General features: G+C 46.4%; 1 protein-coding gene and 1 non-coding gene across 3 annotated transcripts in view; one reads left to right on the top strand and one right to left on the bottom strand.

Moving 5' to 3' along the window:
* Positions 1 to 753: 753 nt before the first annotated feature.
* On the bottom strand, positions 754 to 859 carry LOC124506517 (U6 spliceosomal RNA). Its single transcript, XR_006960779.1, has one exon. It is a non-coding gene; the product is annotated as a U6 spliceosomal RNA (small nuclear RNA).
* Positions 860 to 8,524: 7,665 nt separating this feature from the next.
* PLEKHA7 (pleckstrin homology domain containing A7) overlaps positions 8,525 to 20,655 on the top strand; it is a 220,594-nt gene continuing 208,463 nt past the window's right edge. For both annotated transcript variants that reach the window (XM_047072238.1, XM_047072237.1), the window contains exons 1-3: positions 8,525 to 8,610; positions 8,733 to 8,809; positions 8,904 to 8,961. In XM_047072238.1, the coding sequence (XP_046928194.1) occupies positions 8,525 to 8,610; positions 8,733 to 8,809; positions 8,904 to 8,961 (221 nt within the window). The remainder of the gene's footprint in view (positions 8,611 to 8,732; positions 8,810 to 8,903; positions 8,962 to 20,655) is intronic.

Genomic DNA, 20,655 nt, shown 5'->3' with positions numbered 1-20,655 from the left:
TTCCTTTATGGTCACCTTTCCCCTTTCCAGTACCATCCCTAACCCCTGGCAACCACTGATCAGTTCTCCGTCTCTCTTTCTATTTTTGTTTGTTTGTTTATGTTTTTATTTTATTTTTGAGAGAGAGAGAGAGAGAGCATAAGTGGGTAAGGGGCAGAGAGAGAGGGAGACACAGAACCTGAAGCAGGCTGCAGGCTCTGAGCTGTCAGCACAGAGCCTGATGTGGGGCTTGAACTCATGGTTGGTGAGATCGTGACCTGAGCCAAAGTCGGAGGCTTAACTGGTTGAGCCACCCAGGCGCCCCTCTCTGTATTTTTTTATTTTGAAAATATGGTAGTATCAAATAATATGTAACCTTTTCAAATTGGCTCTTTCAGCATATTGCCTGGAGGTCCATTCAAGTTGGTGTATCAATAGTTTGTTCCTTTTTATTACCAGGTGGTATTCCATAGTACAGATGTACCAACTTTTGTTTTGTTTTGTGTTGTTTTTATTTATTTATTTATTTATTTATTTATTTATTTATTTATTTATTTTAAACGTTTATTTATTTTTGAGACAGAGAGAGACAGAGCATGAATGGGGGAGGGTCAGAGAGAGAGGAAGACACAGAATCCGAAGCAGGCTCCAGGCTCTGAGCTGTCAGCACAGAGCCCCACACGGGGCTTTAACTCACAGACCGCGAGATCATGACCTGAGCCGAAATCGGACGCTTAACCGACTGAGCCACCCAGGCGCCCCTTGCGTTGTTTTTTAAATATGGAAGACTTTATGAATTTGCAAGCCTCCTTGTGCAGGGACCATGTTAATCTTCTCTGTATTGTTCCCATTTTAGTATATGTGCTGCCGAAGTGAGCACTGTACCACAGTTTTTTAAACCAGTCACCTATTATAGAACATTTTGTTTCCAGTTTTTGTCTATTACAAAAACCTGCTCTTACCAATCATGCAGAAGCTTTTACAAGGATATATGCTTCATTTCTCTGAGATAAATGTCCAGGAATAGGATTGCTGGGTCATACTGGTAACCATGTATGGTTACCATGCTGGTTAAGTGAATGTTTATTTTTTAAAGAAATTCGCAAATTATTTTCCAGGATGCAGTTTCTCTGTATATTCACTAGCATTTGATATTGTCACTGTTTTTAATTTTAGATTCTAACATAATTTTTTAAATAGTGATAGTTTTATCAAATACATCTTTTGGCATTTATTGAAATAATTTCATGGTATTTCTTATTGGTTTTCTTGATGAATTATATTATTTTATCCTTAAATATACATATATTTTTTTCCCTTCAATGTTGCATTTTACTTTTGGTGGGGGTAGATAATAGGAGAAGGAAGAAGAGGGGGAAACAGGGTCTCACTGGAATCTCCAAAGTGTATGAGACTGGTAATATAAAGATGGGAGGAGATGGCCAGGCAGATTGGATGGGAGGCCTCAAGATTCTTTTTTCTACTGATTTCTATACTCTAATGAAAATGATATGACATATATGTAAATGCCTAAAACATGGTATTTGGTAAATGTCAGTTGCTTTTCCTAGCAGAGTTCTCCACAGGCTAGGTTGTACCTAGATGTCATCATCCTTCTCCATCCAGGGAAAGAAGCTCACCTAGAAAACCAGGTCACTAAAAGTACAGTAGTTCGGACGATGCATTTGGCTAATGGGCTCAGTGCAGGGTCTCACTGTCATCCCATCCTCCCCACTCCACTCTGCCAGGGATGGGCTGAGAGTAGTTTCCCAAATGGCTTCCCTGGGGCCTTGTCAGCTTTTCCCCAGAAGATTCCAAGTGGAGGGCTGTGGGTTGCAACTCTCCAGTGTATAGTCCTCTCCTTCACTTGTACAGAGAGAAGCAGACACGTGCTGATTTTGCTGGCTGTCTTCAGGATCTCAACAGCCTTGCTGTGCTCAATATCTTAGAAATCCACATCATTCACAGCTAGGGTTTGGTCTCTTTTCTGAAGTCCTGTTCAGTGTGCATCAAGGTCAGGAATCATCTTGAAAAGAAGTCACCTAGCTGGGAGGCCCTTCCTCTTTGGATGTTAAGTCCCAGCTGAGCTCCAGGGGGCTTTGTCAGTGTGAGGACTGGGGGCAGAAACTGTGTCTCAGCTCATCGCTGTAGTGTGTATGGTGTACTATCTTCTGAGGAGGAATTCATGCTGGGGGATTCTCACAGGCATGTAGGAAAACCGCCAGGTAGTCATCATGAAGAATCTGGCTGTCCATCTCCAAAGCCCCATCAGCAGGCCTCAGCCACTTCAAGCTCTGCTCACTGCCAATTCTACATATATGTTTTAATGGTAAAAATATCAAACAGTTCAAAAAGGGACACAAGGAAAAGTAAGTCTCTTCCCATTGCTATCACTGAAACAATCACCTTACCTGTTCTTGTGTTTTCATCTAGGGACTATACATATTTGTATTTATATATTAGTTTTATTTAGATAAAGTTGACAGAGTAAGTTTAACAAGTATAACGTGTTGATTTCATACTTAGGTATTGTGAAATGATTACTACAGTAGTATTAGTGAACAGCTCTGTCACCTTACATAATTACTTTTTTGTGGTGAGAACATTTAAGATCTAGTCTCTTAGCAACTTTCAACTATATAATACAGAATTGTTAACTATAACCACCATGCTGTATATTAGATCCCCACAACTTAAAACTGGATGTTTGTACCCTTTGATAAACATCTCCCCGTATCCCCCACCCTCTGGCATTTAGCATTCTACTCTCTGTTTCTATGAGTTATGAGTTTATATTCTGCATATAAGTGATATCACACAGTATTTATTTTTCTCTGACTTATTTCACTTAGCATAATGCCCTCAGGGTATATCCTTGTTGTCATAAGTGGCAGGATTTCTTTCTCCTGCATGACTAAATATTATTCTTATTTGTATGAGATATATATATATATATATATATAAATAAATATATATATAAATATATATATAATATACATTATTCTTATTTGTAGGAGATATATGTATATATACACATATATGTACACATATATACATATGTACACAGACATACTTACATATACGTACACACATATACATATGTATATACATATATATGCATATACATGTGTATATATATGTATATATCTCATATATCACTATATATGAAAATATATATATATTCTCATATAGATATGCATACCTGTATCTATAGATATCTCAAAACTTCTTTATTCACTCATCTATTGATGTGTTTTCTTGTTACTAATTAGTATCCTTTCATTTCAGTTTAAAGGACTCCTTTCAGCATTTCTTATAAGGCAGGTCTTCCTTAGCTTTTGTTTTTCTGGAAAATTCTTTATTTCTTCTTCATTTCTGAAGGATAACTTTGCCAAATAGAGTACTCTTGGTTGGCAGGTTTTTTTCTTTTAGCAGTTTGAATATATCATCTCATTCTCTCTGAGGCTGTGAGGTTTCTGCTGAGATTCTGACTGCCTTATGGGGGAGGTTCCTTATATGTTATAAGCTTCTTTTCTCTTCCTGCTTTAAAATTTTTTTTTTCCAACGTTTATTTATTTTTGGGACAGAGAGAGACAGAGCATAAACGGGGGAGGGGCAGAGAGAGAGGGAGACACTGAATCGGAAACAGGCTCCAGGCTCTGAGCCATCAGCCCAGAGCCTGACGCGGGAATCGAACTCACGGAGCGCGAGACCGTGACCGGGCTGAAGTCGGACGCTTCACCGACTGCGCCACCCAGGCGCCCCCCTCTCTTCCTGCTTTTAAGATTCCTTTTTTAACTTTGATTTTTGACAATTTTATTAGAATATGTCTTGGAGAGGATCTCTTTGAGTTCATTTGGTGACCTATGAGCTTCTTGAACTTGGATATCCAAATCTTTCACCAGATTTGGGCAGTTCTCAGCTATTATTTCTTTTCTATTTTTTTTAAGTTTATTTATTTATTTTGAGAGAGAAAGAGAGCACAAGCACAGGAGAGAGGGAGAAAGAGAGAATCCCAAGCAGGCTCTGTGCTGTCAGTGAAGAGCCCAACTCAGGGCTTGAACTCACGAGCCCTGAGATCATGACCTGAGCCAAAATCAAGAGGCAAACACTTAACCAACTGAGCCACCCAGGCGCCCCAGCCATTATTTCTTTAAATAACCTTTCTTCTCCCTTCTCACTCTGGAACTCCAGAATTCATAAATTATTTCTTTTGATGGTTTGCCATAATTCATGTAGGCTATCTTCACTCCTTTTCATCTTTTTTATTTTGTTCTCCTCTGACTACATAATTTCAAAGTTCCTATCTTCTAACAGATTCTCTCTTCTCAATCCATCCTGCCGTTGATGTGTCTATTGCAGTTTTCATTTCATTCATTGTATTCTCCAGCTCTAGAATTTTTTGTTTGGTTCTTTTTTGTGATTTCTATCTCTTTGTTAAACTTCTCATTTTGTTCATGTACTGTTTTCTTGATTTCATCAAATTGCCTTTCTGTGTTTTCCTGTAGCTCATTGAGTTTCCCTAAAACAGGTATTTCAAATTATCTGTTGGGTAAATTGCAGGTCTCCATGTTGGGACTGAAAGATGATTGTGACTGATGATTGAGACTGAAAGACCCCCATGTCGAGACTGGTTATTGAAAGATGATTGTGATCCATGTTTCACATTCCTTGAAGTTTTATATTGCTCTCTCCATCTTTGAAAGAGCACTCACCTCCTCTAGTCTTTAATAGCTGCCTTTCCAATGCATTTAAACTTGTGTTTTTCCTCCAGCTGTACGCTAGAACTTCTTTGCTGGAAACCTGGACTTCTACAATAAGACCCTCTCAGCCATAAGTGATTGTATAAGATGCTGTTTTCCAGGGGCTCCTGGACTGTGGCTGAGAGGGGAGGGAGTTGATTCACGGGCCACTGCAGGGTCCACACTGGGACCAACGTGTGTGAGCCTATTGCCCAATGCAACATGTGGATGAGACTTTTCCCAGGTCCACTGGCCTATGGTGCTGGATCCCACAGCTCCCACAAGAGCACTTTTGTCCATGGATAGATGCTAAATTATTGTTGTTGGGGGGGGGCACAAACAAGGGATATCTTATTCAACCATGATGCTCCCTATATATTAATAGTAGTATACCATATACTCAGTTCTGCATCTTGTGTTCCCCTTAATGTCTTGGAGACCATTCCATATCAGTACATAACATCTAGCTCATTCTTTTTAACAGCTGTATAGCATCCCATTGTAAGAGTATAATATAATTAAAAAAATTTTTTTTAACTTTTATTTTATTTTTGAGAGACAGAGAGAGAGAGAGAGAGAGAGACAGACCATGAGCAGAGGAGGGGCAGAGAGAGGGAGACACAGAATCCGAAGCAGGCTCCAGGCTCTGAGCTGTCAGCACAGAGCCTGATGCGGGGCTCAAACCCACAAACCCTGAGATCATGACCGGAGCCAAAGTCGGACGCTCAACTGACTGAGCCATCCAGGCGCCCCAAGTATGACATAATTTAATTTATCTATTCTTTTGTATTTAAATTGAGGCATAATTGACACATGACATTGTATTAGTTTCATGTATACAACAGAATGATTCAATATCTGTATATGTTGCAAAATACCACCATGATGTCTAGTTAACATCCATCACCACATGAACTTGTTCTTTTTTGATAGACATTTAGGTTGTATCCAGTCTTTTGTAACTATTGACAATGCTGCAGTGAATACTCTGGTACACAGGTCTTTGTGTCTCTGTGTGAGTACTAATGTAAGATAAATTTCTAGCAGTGGAATTGCTAGGTCAAAAGATATATGCATTTAAATTGTAATAGCTGTCGCCAAATTGCCTTCAAAGAGACAACCATTTTGTGGTCCCACCAACAAAGAATATGAATGTCTTTCTCTACAATGCACATTTTTGCCAACCTGATATCTAAAAAAAATACTATCTTGGGGTGCCTGGGTGTCTCAGTTGGTTAAACGTCCAGCTCTTGATTTTGGCTCAGGTCATGATTTCATGGTTTGTGAGACTGAGCCCTACGTCGGGCTCTGTGCTGTCAGCACAAAGCCTGCTTAGGATTCTCTCTCTCTGACCCTCCCCCACTCATTGTCTCCCCCCCCTCAAATAAGTAAACATTAAAAAAAATAGTATCTCAGTTTAATTTTAATCTGCATTTCTCCTATTACGAGATGTTTGAGTATCTTTCATTTGTTTAAAAGACACTTGTATTACTTTTCTGTGAACTGTGTTCATATCTTTTGTCTATTTCGTTATTATCTTAAATTAACATTTAAGAATAAAAACACAACTGGGGTACCTGGGTGACTGAAGTGTCTGACTCTTGACCTTGGCTCAATGATCTTGCATTTTGTGAGTTCGAGTCCTGCATCAGACTCTGCGCTGATGGTGTGGAGCCTGCTTGGGATTGTGTCTCTCCTTCTCTGCCCCTCACCTGTTTGTGCTCTATCTCAAAATAAATAAATAAACTTAAAAGAAAGGAATAAAAACACAACTTTCTTATTGTCATTTGCTCAAGCACCTCCTCAAAGGCAAGAGGTCCTTTCAGACAGGTGTTTAGTGTTCTCCACAATCACACCAACCCTTTCTTTCTTCCGAGATTTTGAAAAAATTTTATTTATTTAAGCATTTTCTAAATTTTTTTTAACGTTTATTCATTTTTGAGACAGAGAGAGACAGAGCACGAATGGGGGAAGGTCAGAGAGAGAGGGAGACACAGAATCTGAAACAGGCTCCAGGCTCTGAGCTGTCAGCACAGAGCCCGATGTGGAGCTTGAACTCACGGACCGCGAGATCATGACCTGAGCCGAAGTCGGACGCCCAACCGACTGAGCCACCCAGGCGCCCCATATTTAAGCATTTTCTATACTCATCGTGGGGCTCAAACCCATGACCCTGAGGTCAAGAGCCACACATTCCACAGACTGAGCCAGCTAGGTGTCCCCCTGCCCCCACCCACCCCCCCACTTATAACTCATACCAACCTCCTTCCCCAATACCACTGTTTGTCTCAAGGAAGGGAACCTTTATGGTCTCTTCAACATCGCATACCCTTCCCATGAGCCTGTGTTTGCTCTCCCATCCTTCTCCTCTGGGGTGCTCTCTTCTCAGTCAAACCTGAGCAGTCCTTCTGGGCCCAACTGATTTTCACCTGTCTGGGGTGCTTTTCTGAATAACAGTGCCCATACTACCTACAGTTTCCTCTTTCCACTAACTACAGCCTATGCCGCTTGAAGGTTCGGCTTGACCTCTCCCAGAGCCCAGCTTCCTTTCTGTTCATGCTCAGCGTACAGGGGTGTCAGTGCGGAAAGGGTTGTATGCACTTTTTCAGCATTTATTGAATGCACACAGGAGCCAGGCACTGTTCTAAGCACTGGGAATATGGCAGTATATGGGACAGAGCAAGGTCCCTCTTATCATGCAGCAGACATTTTAGTGTGTGTGTGGGAGGGAGGGGCTGATATACAACATACAAGGCAATAAACACACACACATGCATAAGAATATCAATTAAGTGCACACAAGTAATGGGATGGTGAAGGGAGGAGGAGAAGGGTCTCTTTTGGACAAAGGGGTCAGGGGACGGATCCCCCAGGAGCTGAGTTCCCAGCATAGGCCTGACTATGAGAAGGCTGCAGCCATGTAAAGAACTTCCCAGAGCCCCCACTAAAGGCCCGGACTGTAGGGTCTGCTCTTCTAAAGACAGACAGATGCAGCCAGGTCCACAGCGTCTCTTTCTGTCACTTGACAGGAATTAAAGGCAGAAGAAGCCTACAATCCCGGTAACTTCAGGGCTGTGTGTGTGTGTGTGTGTGAGGTGTGTGAGGAGAGAACCTGCCGTCTCCTGCTTCATATCCCAGCTGAAAACTTGGGAAAATGAAATCACGCTTGACCTGGCATTAATAGAGCACCTGCTGGGGGCCAGGGGCCAATCACTCTACACCATAGAAACTTCATAGAATCTACCCAACGATCTCTTGTGGTACTTACTATTGACTTTATTTTACAGAGGAAGGCACACACCGAGGCTCGGAATATGGATGGAACCTGTTTAGGTTTGCATGGTTCAGAGAGAACTCCAGAAGTTCCTGGAGGCACATTTGTCGTGGAAGTCGGGTGGGGCTTACTGGAGCGTTCGGGGTGCACCTAGTTTCCGGAGTTTGCCCGAGGCGCCCCAACAGCGGCCCTCGGCCCCGCCCGGGTCTCGGGGCCTCGGGGCCTCAGGGGCCAAGGGGCGCGCGGCGGGCGCGCCCGGGCCGGCCGGCGGGGGGCGGGGAAGGCGCGGGGACAAAGGCCGCGGCCACCGCGCTCGGGTCGGCCGGTGCGGCGAACTCCCGCGGCCGCGCCGTAACTGGGGACTGCCGGGACGTCGCCGCGCGCCGCGATGGAGCGCCCCGGGTCGCCGCCCGGGCCGGCGCAGGCCGAGCCCGCCGGCCCGCCGCCCGCGCCGCCCCCTCCCCCGCCTCCGCCCCCGCCCCCTCTCCCCCGCCCCGCGGCGGCCGCGGCGGCTCGGCGCTCGGCGAACATGGCGGCGGCGGCGGTCGGGCGGGACACTTTACCTGAGCACTGGTCCTACGGCGTGTGCCGGGACGGCCGCGTCTTCTTCATCAAGTGCGGCGCGGGCAAGCGGGCACGCGGGCACGCGGGCGGGGGCGCGGGCCGGGAGGGGTGCGGGGCCGGGCGGGCGCCCCCAGAGCGGCGGCGGCGCTAACAGGTGCACCTCTCTCCCGCAGTGACGAGCTCCGCCGCACGACCTGGCTGCACCCGCGCACCGGGGAGCCCGTCAACTCGGGCCACATGATCCGCTCAGGTAGGCGCGGGGCAGGCGGGGTGGGGGGCGGCACTCGGGGGGCGCGCGCCCGGGCGGCCCAAGTTTGACCTGACTCTTTTTGGCATTTCCGCAGACCTGCCCCGCGGCTGGGAGGAGGGCTTCACGGAGGAGGGCGCCAGCTACTTCATCGAGTGAGTGACCGGGGCGCCGCGCTGGGCTCGCACCTGTGCAGCGGGGCCCGACCGGTTCCCGCCGTGCGCCCCCGCCTCCCGCCTCCCGCCTCCCGCGCGGGTCCCGGGCGAGTTGGCGCGCACAGCGCCGCGGCCGCTCTCTTGTGGGGTTTTGTGTGCTGGAGTTGTGTGGCGGGCACGGGGAGGGGGTCGGTGGGGTCCGTATCTCCGCGGGGGGCCGGAATCCGGCCGGCAGAGGGGACGGGGGCCGCAAACTACCCGCTGGTCCTGTAGTTGGGAGGGATTCGGGCCCGGGTGTGAGGGCCCGGACACGCCTCCCCTCTGGGGTCTCGGGCCGCACGGAGCCGGGAGGTGCCCCACCGGGGTGGGGGGTTGCGCCTGGGGTCCGAGTACTGGGGGCTGGGGAGTGGGGAGTAGAGAGGGAGGGGAGCGGGGAGTAGAGAGGACGCTTTGGTTTCGACCTCGTTCTCTGGGACGGTGGCGGAGAGTCGGAACCTCGGCCCTCTCCCCATCCTGAGCGCGGGCCTGCGGGGGAGGGGTGAGCGTAGGGAGGGAACCCATCAGCCAATAATATTCCTCGAGCACTGTGCGTCTCTGAAAGCCGGCGCTCCACAGGGACAGTCACTCCTGTCTCCGCTAGTCAAGCGGTAGCTGTTCCGAAAAAGCCCGCGAGCGTTGTGCCACTAGCCAGGTTACCCTAGACCTGGGTCTGTAGAGATGAAATCCGGGGAGTCGTAAGCTAGGGCGCGGTGCAGCCGCGAGCACCAGTGTGGCCCTTACTTTCCCACTCTGGGCGTGTACCCGTGTTGCCCCGTTTCTCTCTAACCGTCTGCGTGCTCGCCGGTCAGCTCCATGAGGTCAGGAGCAGCTTTTGATCCTTTGCCCAGTGCCTGGCACAGAGTAGGCACTCGGTAAATCTTTGTTTACTGAATTAACTAGCCAAGGTCTGGACGGTGGTCTGACTCTTACTTTTGGAGGCCTGTGAGTCAGAATTCCTTTCTTCAACTCGGAGCACTGCTAGTCGGTAGCGGAGCAGCATAGTCGAAGCTAAGGTGGTCACAGAAAATCCCGGATCCTCCTATCCTGGTTTGGGCTCTTGCAGGATGTTTGAAATTCTGGTGGATGAGATTTATACAAGTGAACACTGGGACTGGCTGGGGTCCTGCTGTCCTGCCTCACCTCTGTGTTTGAGAGAGAAGTTGAGGAGCTGGCTGGAACCTTAGAACCTCCCAGTTAGTGGGCCTGTGTGGCTCATACTGCATTTTATTGATCTTTATTAGATTTCTCCTTATGTGTTCCTCATTGTTCTAGGCACTGGAAGTGCAGAAATGAATGAGGCAGACAAGATCTGGATGCTCATGGAGCTTGAAGTCTAGTGGGGAGAGGGAGCAGACAATAAGGAAAAAAAAACAAAACAAAAAAACTAAACAACTCCTCCCCCACCCAAACAAGAATAATGTCAGTGGTAACTACTGTGCAGAAAATGAAAATAGCATCATGTGATATCAAGTGACTGGGTGGTATGGTTGGATTGAGAGATCAGTGCTGTTTCTGAATAGGTGACATTTAAGGTAAAGTTTGGATGACAGGAAAGAGCCATCCTTGTGTTGATGAGGTGGCAAAGCATTTCCAGAAGAGAACAGCCAATTCTGTTTTTTTTTAATTGTTTTTAACGTTTATTTGTTTTTGAGAGACAGAGACAGACAGCACGAGCAGGGGAGGGGCAGAGAGAGAGGGAGACACAGAATATGAAGTGGGCTTCAGGCTGTGAGCTGTCAGCACAGAGCCTGATGTGAGGCTTGAACCCACAAACCGTGAGATCATGACCTGAGCTGAAGTTGGACGCTTAACCAACTGAGCCACCCAGGCGCCCCATAGAACAGTCAGTTCTATTAAAGTAAGGGCTGTAAAGCTTCAAGTTCAAGTTCGAAGAGTGGAGAGGCTAGTGTGGCTGGAATGTGGTGAACAAAGGAGAAAGTAGCAACAGAAGAGGTTACAGATAGGAAAGAGCTAAATGGTGTAGAGCCAGAGGAAGGGGCTTTAAACTTTATTTTAAGCCCAGCGAGAAATTATTGGAGGGTTTGAAGCAGGGGAGCAATGTGATTTGATTTGCATTTTTCGAAAGACCATTCTACCTGCCGTAGAGTGGACTGTATGTAGGTGGGCAACTGGTAGGGGCAGGATAGTAGTAGCAGGCTGTTGCTGTAGTCCAGGCAAGAGTTAATGATGATTTGAATGAGGGTGTAATACTGGAGAGAAAGAGAAGTAGTCAGATTCAGACTTGATGATTTGGATGCAGTCTGTGAGAGAAAGAGAAAAGTCAAAGATGACTCCCAGAGGCTTAAGTACCTGAGCGGATGGTACTCATATCATTGAGATGGGAGGACTGTGGGGAGGAGTGTTTGGAGTGGAGGAGAGCATGAGATCTTGTTTTGACATTTGAGATACGAATATGTCAACTAGTCAGATGCTCAGGAGAGAGAGGATTGAAGAGGTATATTTAAGTATTATAGCTGGTATTCAAGGCCACAAGATTAATTGAACTCACCTTGAATGAGAGTGTAGACAGAAAAGATGACCTAAGCCTTGGGACATAGCAGCATTTAGAGGTTGGGGAAAAGAGGTGGATCCAGCAAAGGAAACAGAAGCTAGGAGAAAACCCAGTAGAATGAGTGGGTCACAGAAGCTTAAAGGACAATACTTGACTGGAGTAGGTGGAAGAGAAAACAGGGGTATGGAAGTGGAAGAGAAAACAGGGGTATGGAAGTGGAGTCCATAAGTATAGATGAATCTTTCAGGCAGTTTGGTTATGAAGTGGGGTTGAGACATTAGCTGAGGATTAGAGGGGTTGTGGGTTTGAGGTGGGGGGGGTCTGTTTTTTTAGTGAGAGATGATAGAGCATGTTGTGTTTTTCTGGGAATGATCCAGGAGAGAGGGAGAAGTGGATGATGTAGGAAAGAGATGGGACAGTTGCTGGAGCAGTGTTTCTGAGGGGATGAATGGGAAGGGATCCGGAGCTTAAGTCTCACTGGTCCCAGCTGGGAATAGGGTCTTTCACCCATTTTACGGGAGGAAGGACTGTCCATGCCAGAGCCCATGCTGGGAGGTTGATAGGTTCAGTGAGGGGAGAGGTAGGTGTTCCTGTCTGATGGTATCTGTCTTTTCCATGAAGTACTAGGCTAAGTCTTGAGTTGGGGGACTTGAGGGCTGGGTAGGACTCTATCAGCCGTTACCACAGCCTCCCGAACTTCATCTCTTCTGCTGACTCTTCTGTGGTAACTCTGTGAAGTTCCCAGTGATTATCCTTTAGCAAGTCCTGGCTCCCCACCCCAAGGGTCCTCCCAGGCCTAGGGGAAAGCAGTATCTGTCTGGTCCCCTACCTTCAAAGGCCAGCCATATGGGAGGCTGGGACACTGTGGCAGCTGACTGTATTTCCTATCTCCTTTTGAGACAACTTCTTGAGAGAGATTTAAGGGCTTGGGAGTAATTGTTTTCCTTTTCCTCACATAAAAATGCTTTGCTTTAGTCAGTCAGCTTTCTTAGATTTGCCATGATCACTTCTGAATGCTCTTTTTTTTTTTTTGTATCCTTCTCTAATATGGCTCAGTGAGAGGGAGCATTGGAACAGCTGGGGTCCCCCCCACCCCCAATGGATCCTTGGTCTGGAAAGTTGTGTGAGGTTTTCAGGATCCATCAGTTGCTCCTGATATTTAGCAGATGTTTGATACCCTCCAGAGTACATTGCTGCTTCTTTTTTTTTTTTTTAATTTTTTTTTTCAACGTTTATTTTTTTTATTTTTTTTTGGGACAGAGAGAGACATAGCATGAACGGGGGAGGGGCAGAGAGAGAGGGAGACACAGAATCCAAAACAGCATCCAGGCTCCGAGCTGTCAGCATAGAGTCCGACACGGGGCTCGAGCCCATGAGCCGTGAGATCATGACCTGAGCCAAAGTCAGATGCTTAACTGACTGAGCCACCCAGGTGCCCCCACAGAACATTTCTTAAGCCATAAAAACTTGAGCTAAGGCAGGTACATTTTGGTTTTGGTTTCTGCACTTTGGGTTCACTTTTGGATTAGAGGCAAAACATAAGAGGAATCTACTCCTGGTTCCCCCAGTTCTAGACTTGGTGATGCTACTATCCCTTTTAAGAAGGCTTCTTGTTCTCTAAAACTTTTCTACTTTCCCATGAGTCTTTCATCCAGGTAGCAAGATATAATATTAATGGAGATAATAGTGTCATTAACAGCAACAGCAACAATAGTAGTAGCAATTATGTAATAGCCTCTTCTTTTCAAGTCTGAAAAATTCCAAGAACTGTTTTATAACTATTATGTGATTAAATTTCACAACAATTTGTTGAGGTAGGAGCTGTTACTAGTCCCAGTTTACTGATGTGGAAACTCATAGTAATCTTGGCATTCCAAAAGCAAAGGGCAGGTGGTTTTTTTCTGGTACCTTTTCTTACTTGATGCCTGTAGCAGCAGAAGAGCAGAGATTATCCTGTTCTTCAGATGATGAAACTCAGGTCCATGAGGGTTCAGTGACTTGGCTGGAGTGCTTAGACCTGGGACCAAAAGTAGGTCTTCAGTCTCTAATATAGTAACCACAGCAGTAGTGGTAGCTCTGACCCCAGGTCACAGGTGAGAGCCACCACTGATACTTGAAGGAGCCTGTGCCAGGTGCCATTGCTCTAAGTCAGGCTGTTCAAGGCTCACAGGGCCAGAGTTCTTCTTTGCTTTTGCTGAGGATTGAGGCACCTGAGAAAGGCAGCAGCTCTTGGTTTCCTGAGCTGATTGGTAGTGGTGCAAGTGTCTGATTAGTAAGCAATGGAAATTAATTATTAATTAGTAAAAGCAGTTTGGCAGGCACAGCCTTTTCAAACGTGAGACCCCAGAGAGTAAAGTTCTAGAACAGGCCTTGAATGCAAGAATGTTACACTGGGCTGGTCTTTGGGGGTTTTGTGGCACCCTGTGGGTTGGCTTCTCCTTACAGCAGTCTTTGAATAGGTCCTGAGTTGATAAAGAGAATGAATGGCAGAGAGGAGGGGTCTTGGCGACCCTGCCTGTGCCAAGATTGCTCCTTGAAGGCTGGTATCCTGTTCTGCATCTCTGAGACTTTGGTACCGAGCCCAGCTTTGGGCTCTGAGTAGGCACTTGGTATTTATTGAAGCAGTAATGTTTTGAGGGACTCAGTGAGTTTAGTAAATATTCCAGGTCTTGCAAAACTCCTTGTTGGAGAAGAGATCAGGGGTTTGGGGGGGGGACTGGGCAAGGTAAAAGATGCGAAGCAGCCCAGAAATATGCCTGTTACATCTGGTGCCTGGATCCCAGGCTTCTCGGATGTAGATGCTTGTTGTCAAGAACAGTGCTTGTAGGATCTGGCCTCCTCTGGCTTCTTCACCTCTAACCTCATGCTCTGCATCTGGAGAGTGGGATATCTGTTGGTGTTCCCTTGCTGGTTGTCTCCCTCCCTGGTTGCCAGGCCCTGGTGTCCTCTTCTAGCTTTAGGTTCCTCAGTTTTAGTTTTGGAGCTTTGCAGGGCCAGCCTATGTAGGTGCCATTCTCCTTGTGGGTGCCCATCCCCAAGTGAGACCGGTGAGGCTAATGGGAAAAACATTGCTGAGGCTTGAAGCAAGACCGACTTTCCCCTCCCCAGCCCTTTGGACTGCAGCAGGTCCTGGCTGCATGATTTGCAGGACTCCGTGCAAAATGAAAGTGCAGGGCCACTTGTTCAAAAAGCCAGAAAAAGGTGCCTTTAAATGTATTAAAGTATAAAACTTTTTCCTTTCTTCTGTAGTTTTTCCCTCAACTTGTCATGGTGTTTTTTTATTGGCTATTCAATGTCATACTAAGTAAAAACAGATAATAAAAATTTAAATTATTATCATGACTCTCAGGTTTATCTCTATATTGTGGAATACCATGTTTTGAATGCAAATATGAGGGTAATGACCTTGTACACTGAGCCACCACCACCATGCCCACTCTGACCCACCACAGGGCAAGAGTGCTGGTGGTCAGGCTCTCCTGGACAGGAATGAGGAGCAGGACGGCTGGGTGGGGCTTGGGGCTCTAGGTGGCTGGGAATTAAGAACATGTCCCAGGGAAGCAGGGAGTGGGGATCAGGCCTGAGCCAAGGCCTTAAGCTAAACTCCTTCAGAAGAGTTATTCTTCTAGAGATAATGCTAAATATCTAGAGTGTCTTTTTGTATTCGGCAAACCCATTTTCTCTGAAATTTAAAAAAAATTAATGTTTATTTTTGAGAGAGAGAGAGAGAGAGAGAGCGAGCATGAGCAGGGAAGGACAGCAAGAGAGGGAGACACAGAATCCGAAGTAGGCTCCAGGCTCCGAGCTGTCAGCACAGAGCCTGATGGTTCGAATTCACAAACCGTGAAATCATGACCTGAACTGAAGTTGAGACACTTAACCTTAACCGACTGAGCCACCCAGCCGCTCCTTCTCTGAAAGTTAGAGAGGAGTTGGGGAATGAAGGCTGAACCAGGGATGACAGAATATCAGCCCACCCTCAGTGGGCTGTAAGGCACCGAGTATAGAAGGCCCTTTGGAAAAGTCTGTGAATACTGGAAGGGCCAGGCAGCTGCCCTCTTGAGATTTAATTATGCCATCACGCAAGGGACAGTTTTCAAGGCCCCTCTGGGAAGAAGTCTATCTTGTCTGCCACATTTTTCTCCCCAGACAAATGTTGGACTTCATGTTAGTAAAATTTGTCTTATACAGTGCCAACCTGTTGGTTCATTTATATGCCATCTTTCTCATTTGTCATCTTTCTCATCGCTGGGAACAGTAGTCCCAGAAACTTTATTTCAAACCAGAAAGCAACAATCGTGTAAAGAATTTCTGTGAAACTGCAGCATACATCTACTTAAACTGGAAATTCTGAAGCCTCTTGTTGAAAGTTAAGAAAAGGCTCTCCCAGCTTGGCAAGTTTTGCCATAACCCCACACTTTACGTTTCGTTTCCTGGTTATTTTATCAAGAGTGAAAACTGGCGCAGGGATTGAAACGTTAGGTCCTGTGTATAAGGAACAACGGTGGTGTTGTGCAGAAAGCAGAAGGAAGGATTAAGAGCTGTGATTTGTATCACGCTCTCAAAACCATCCCAGAAAAGATCTGGGAAAACCTCTTTAAGAAAAACAGTTGCAAGTTGCTTCTTTATTAAGGCTCTTTACCCTTGGGAGGGATGTGTTTCAGAGAAAGGACAGGGATGGATGGTGGGAGAGGTGCTACTCCGGATTTACAGTGCTGTGTGTGTGAAGAGGGTGGGTGTAGGTTTCAGGTGCATTGATGTAACTTTGTCCATTCTCTCGATATTTATGGGAGTAAACTGTGGGCTTCTTAAAATAGGGCTTCAGAAAAAGGAGCCTCTTTGAGAAAGCACATCACAATGTGGATTATTTTGTGATTTAATGAGGTGTTGGCTCCCGTTTTCCTGTCTCTTCAGAAGAGAGCATGGGTTTGAATCTCTCTGCTCAGTAAACTGGCATGGTGTCTTGCATAAATATTGGCAGAGGGAGAAACGCGGAGGAATATGGTTTTATTTGCCTGTTGTTTTCAAGTGGCTGTCAAAACATTTGTTTCAATTTTCTGAAACGAGAAGTGTTTTGGGTTAATGTTTCATTGTTTACAGAGTGCTTCATGAATGTTATCTGGTTGGAGGCTCACAATTATTGCATTTTTTTTGTGCAGAAAAGTGGGCTCAGAGAGGTAAAATGACTTCCTAAAGCTGCATGCTGTGTTAGGTTAGCCTTTTCAGGGTTCAGAGAAGAGGTGGACAATTCGTTGTCTCAGACAAGGGCTTCTCAGATTTTTCAACCACAGACAAATGACAGAAGAGGATGAAGGCCAACTTGCCTGGGAGATTGGATGGTAGTAAACGTCCTCAAAATGTGGGTACTATCCAAAACTCCATGTAGACTTTACCCTCAATTTAACTTACTATAAAATTCCTTCCTGTATTTTCCATTAAGATCAGGATGCATCATGTTTGTTGTATGGCTTTGTGGTTTCCTAAACAGAAACATATACTCTTGGGTACACCAATTCCCCTGTTCAGTCTTAAGGGACAGGGAAGTGTAGGGAGACTGCTCATTGGCCTTCCAGTCTCTCTGAGTGATGCGTCTCCGAAGAGGAATGTACAGGCCCCAAGGAAGACAACATCAGCAGCTGTTGTGATCTCAGGTCATCTTTTGCCTGAACTGAGTTGTGCTAGACCACCCCTCTGTCTCCCATCTAGCCTACTCCCGGTCACCTGGATGCTGGCCAGGTTTTTCTGGAAGCCAAAGCATAGCACAACTTAATCATGAAGAAAAATGTATAGGGGTTGTATATGTGGTGGGAGTGTGTTTAAAGAGGCAGTGGGTACGTGCATGGGCAGGTGCATGGGCTCCAGATTCCCAGATTCTAATTCCAATCCCACCAGTTACAGCTCCCTGTCCTTGGTAAGTTACCTACTCCTTTCAAGCCTTTTCTCCTCACCAATGAAATAGGGATAAATGTGGGGATTGCGTGAATTAATTGATGTAAAGGGTTTTGCAAGTGCCTGGCACCTAGTAAATGCCCAATAAATGTGAGCCCCTCTTTGTACATGTACACAGCTATGAGGTAGGGTAGAAATGTGCATTCTAAGTACTAATTACATTCAGCTGCTGATGGAGAAATCTGGTGTCCTCAAACTGGGGTTGCCTGGGTTAGGATCATGCAAACTATAGGACTCAACTCAGAACTTGGACTAATAAAAACTGCATAACCATTATGGTTATTAAAAGGTTGTCTTCATTTTTGGGAAATACTGAAGTATTTGCTCTTAAGTGGCTGAGAAAAAACTGTGTGTGTGTGTGTGTGTGTGTGTGTGTGTGTGTGTGTGTTGAGGGGAGTGGATGATAGAACAAATGGCACAACATGTTAACAATGGGTGAGACTGGGTGAGGGGTATGTGGAGGTTCCTTGTGCTATTCTTGCAGCTCTAAGTTTAAAATGATTTCCAAATTCAAAGTTAGTTAAAAACAACAACACTACGTAACCTTGACCATCAGGGCTATGCAGTCCCAAGGCCACAGGTACCTTGTCCAGGCTGCAGGGACCTGGGAACCAAGAGCCCAGGGTAATGAGGTGTGAAATGCTCCTGGATTGGCTGTTTCCTGGGCATTTAGAAGGCTGCACAGATGTCTGCTCCTTAATCTGGGTGGCCACCTGGCTATCGGCTCTGACTGCTGAAAGACAGACTTATTGTCTGATGCTGCCTGGCCCACAGATGTCAACAGTAATAATCTTCATGGTGCTCTATAGTTGAAAAATATATACATTCCTTTTAGAAGCAGTTATTTTTATTATCCTCATTTTACAGATCAAGTAGTGGAGACTGGGGGAGGGACAGGAGTTCAAAGATCTTCCTGATGCCAGAGCATCAGTAGGGGAGCTGGGACTTGAACCAGAGTCATCTTGGCTCCAAGTTTGTGTGCTGTTTCTACCATGGTGTCTTCTGACCCCCATAGCCACTCGCTCTGTACTGAATCCTCCTGTAGAGTTATCCCCCCCAAATTGGTCATCTGTACCTTCCCCGATAACCCAGAGGCAGAATTCCTCTTGGGCCTCCTTCAGAAAGTCCCCTGCAGAGTAGATGAGTGATCAGTGGGTTGGATGGTCCCAAGGCAGAGCCAGTGGGCAGGTCCCTTAGTGCTCTGGGAGAGCAGACTCTTACCCCCCACCCTCCCCAGATGTCAGCTGACCACAGCTTAGGGGCTGATGAGCCTCTTAAGCCTGCTTAGAGCCAGGCTGTCTCTTTCAGGTTCTGCCAGAAGAGTGTTTCCAGCGTCACAGTCAGCGTTCTCAGGGTTTCTCAGGGGCTTTTTCTGCCAAGGCAGAGCCCTCACCCTCTTGAGGTCTGACAGCTTGGAGTTAGCATGCAATCTCTTCCAGGGCTGCTGGCTGCCTCTTGTGCTCCCCTGGAACAGTCTACAGGGCAGGTGGGGTGCAGTGTGCTCGGGGATAGAGGGGACAGAGGGCCCTTTCAAGGCCTCTACCCTAGGTACCTGGCTGCACAGCCTCCGGCATTCTCTCCCTGTGGGTGAAGGGGGAGGTGAGACAGTCTCCTTCCTAGCAGCAGTGGAGCCAGAGCAATGTTGTACATCAATGCAGTAACCTTTGCAATAATCATATCCTCTTCAGTTGCAAACTGAGTTGTCTGTGCATGTCCACAGATGGAACCAGTGGGCCACCTTGAGGAGTGGTGAGCACCTTACTAGAGGAGCAGTTTAATCAGACTCGATGGCTTTTGGTCCAGGATTCATCAGTTGAGTCACCAGACTCTGATGAGCCATCTCCTGATTGCCAGTCTCCACACTGGGTGCTGTGGAGAAAAATAGATGTCATCTCTGCCCTCCAGGAGTGCCCAGTCCAGGAGCGGGGGAGGGACCTTGGACAATTTCAGTATGGGTGACTGGGGCTGGGGTCCCTGAGGACAGGGCCCTGGGGAGATTCAGAGGTTGAGTATGAGGAAGGCCAGGTAGCAGTGGGCAGTCCAAGGCAAGAGAGGCCAGTGGAAGAAATTGGAAAGAGCTAGGGGGTGGGAGTGAAGGTGACGTATGTGTGTGCCTGTCTGCATCTTGAAGAGCCTGGTGCTAAGTTGAGGCATAGGGACTGGTCCTAGATAACACCCTTCACTAGTAGCTTGGCTTTAGCAGAGTGGAGTAATTGGAGATATTGTCCTAGGGGTTCCCCAAAATCCTGTTGCCATGTCAGGGGTTATCCAACATGAATTCTGGAGTCTGCATACCAGGGTTGAAATCTTGCCTCTGCTGCCAGCTTGGACAGATCACTTAAACCTCTGTGTCTTCAGATGTTTCTTCATCTATAGAATGGGATACAGCTGTACTGTTGACTTAGTGCCTGGCAAGCCACATGTGCTGTGTAAGAATTAACTATTATTCTTACTCCTAGAAAGGAAGCCCCTTCCCGTGGTGAAGTGTGACACAGTCAGCAGAGGAACTATAACTTGTTCTCTTTGGAGAAATTTCCTAAGATCAGGCTAGCAGGAGGGAGAATTGTATTTCCTTGTTGAGACTTGTCTTTAAAAGGAAGCTGGGCACTAAATGGTGCTAAATATCAAAGAAATGATTCTTCATCTTTGAAGCCCTGTGTGGCTGTGTCCAACCAGAGAGAAAATGAATAGCTTTCTCGTACTTACAATCAGCACATTTTCCAAATGGCAGTTTTGATATACTACCCTTTCATCCCCCACCCCCACCTCCTGGTGAGAGGGTTCCCAGATGTTAGTATTTGTGTTTGCATTGCCTGGTAGGGCATCTAGCTCTTTTTTTTTTTTTTTTTGAGGTAATAACCCTGGTTCTCTACTAGAGCATTTGATGAAGGAGTAGTGAGGGTAGACATGAAGTAGAAACTGTTCCAGAATGCTGAGTCAGAACTTTGGGGTGGGGGACTGGGAATCAGCCTCATTACAATTTCCATGGGGATTCTATGGACACTGAAAATGAAAACGCCTCAGAGCTTCAGCTTCCCCACAATGATGATATTGTACAACAATGATAATGCTGCTTTCCTTAGCATGATTGAGAATTTATTGAGAATCTAATGTGATGGCCTGTCTGCAGCTCTTGCAGCACATGGTAGGTGCTCAGGTTGTGAGCCCTTTCATTTACTGGAGGCCCTCTGTTG

The sequence above is a fragment of the Lynx rufus genome, unplaced genomic scaffold (assembly GCF_022079265.1).
Source record: "Lynx rufus isolate CCGP_SWC_20201006 ecotype Redwood Valley unplaced genomic scaffold, mLynRuf1.p SCAF_9, whole genome shotgun sequence".
Taxonomy (NCBI): Eukaryota; Metazoa; Chordata; class Mammalia; order Carnivora; family Felidae; genus Lynx; species Lynx rufus.
The sequence above is the reverse complement of the archived record's forward strand: the minus strand, read 5'-3'. Positions and strand labels throughout refer to the sequence as shown.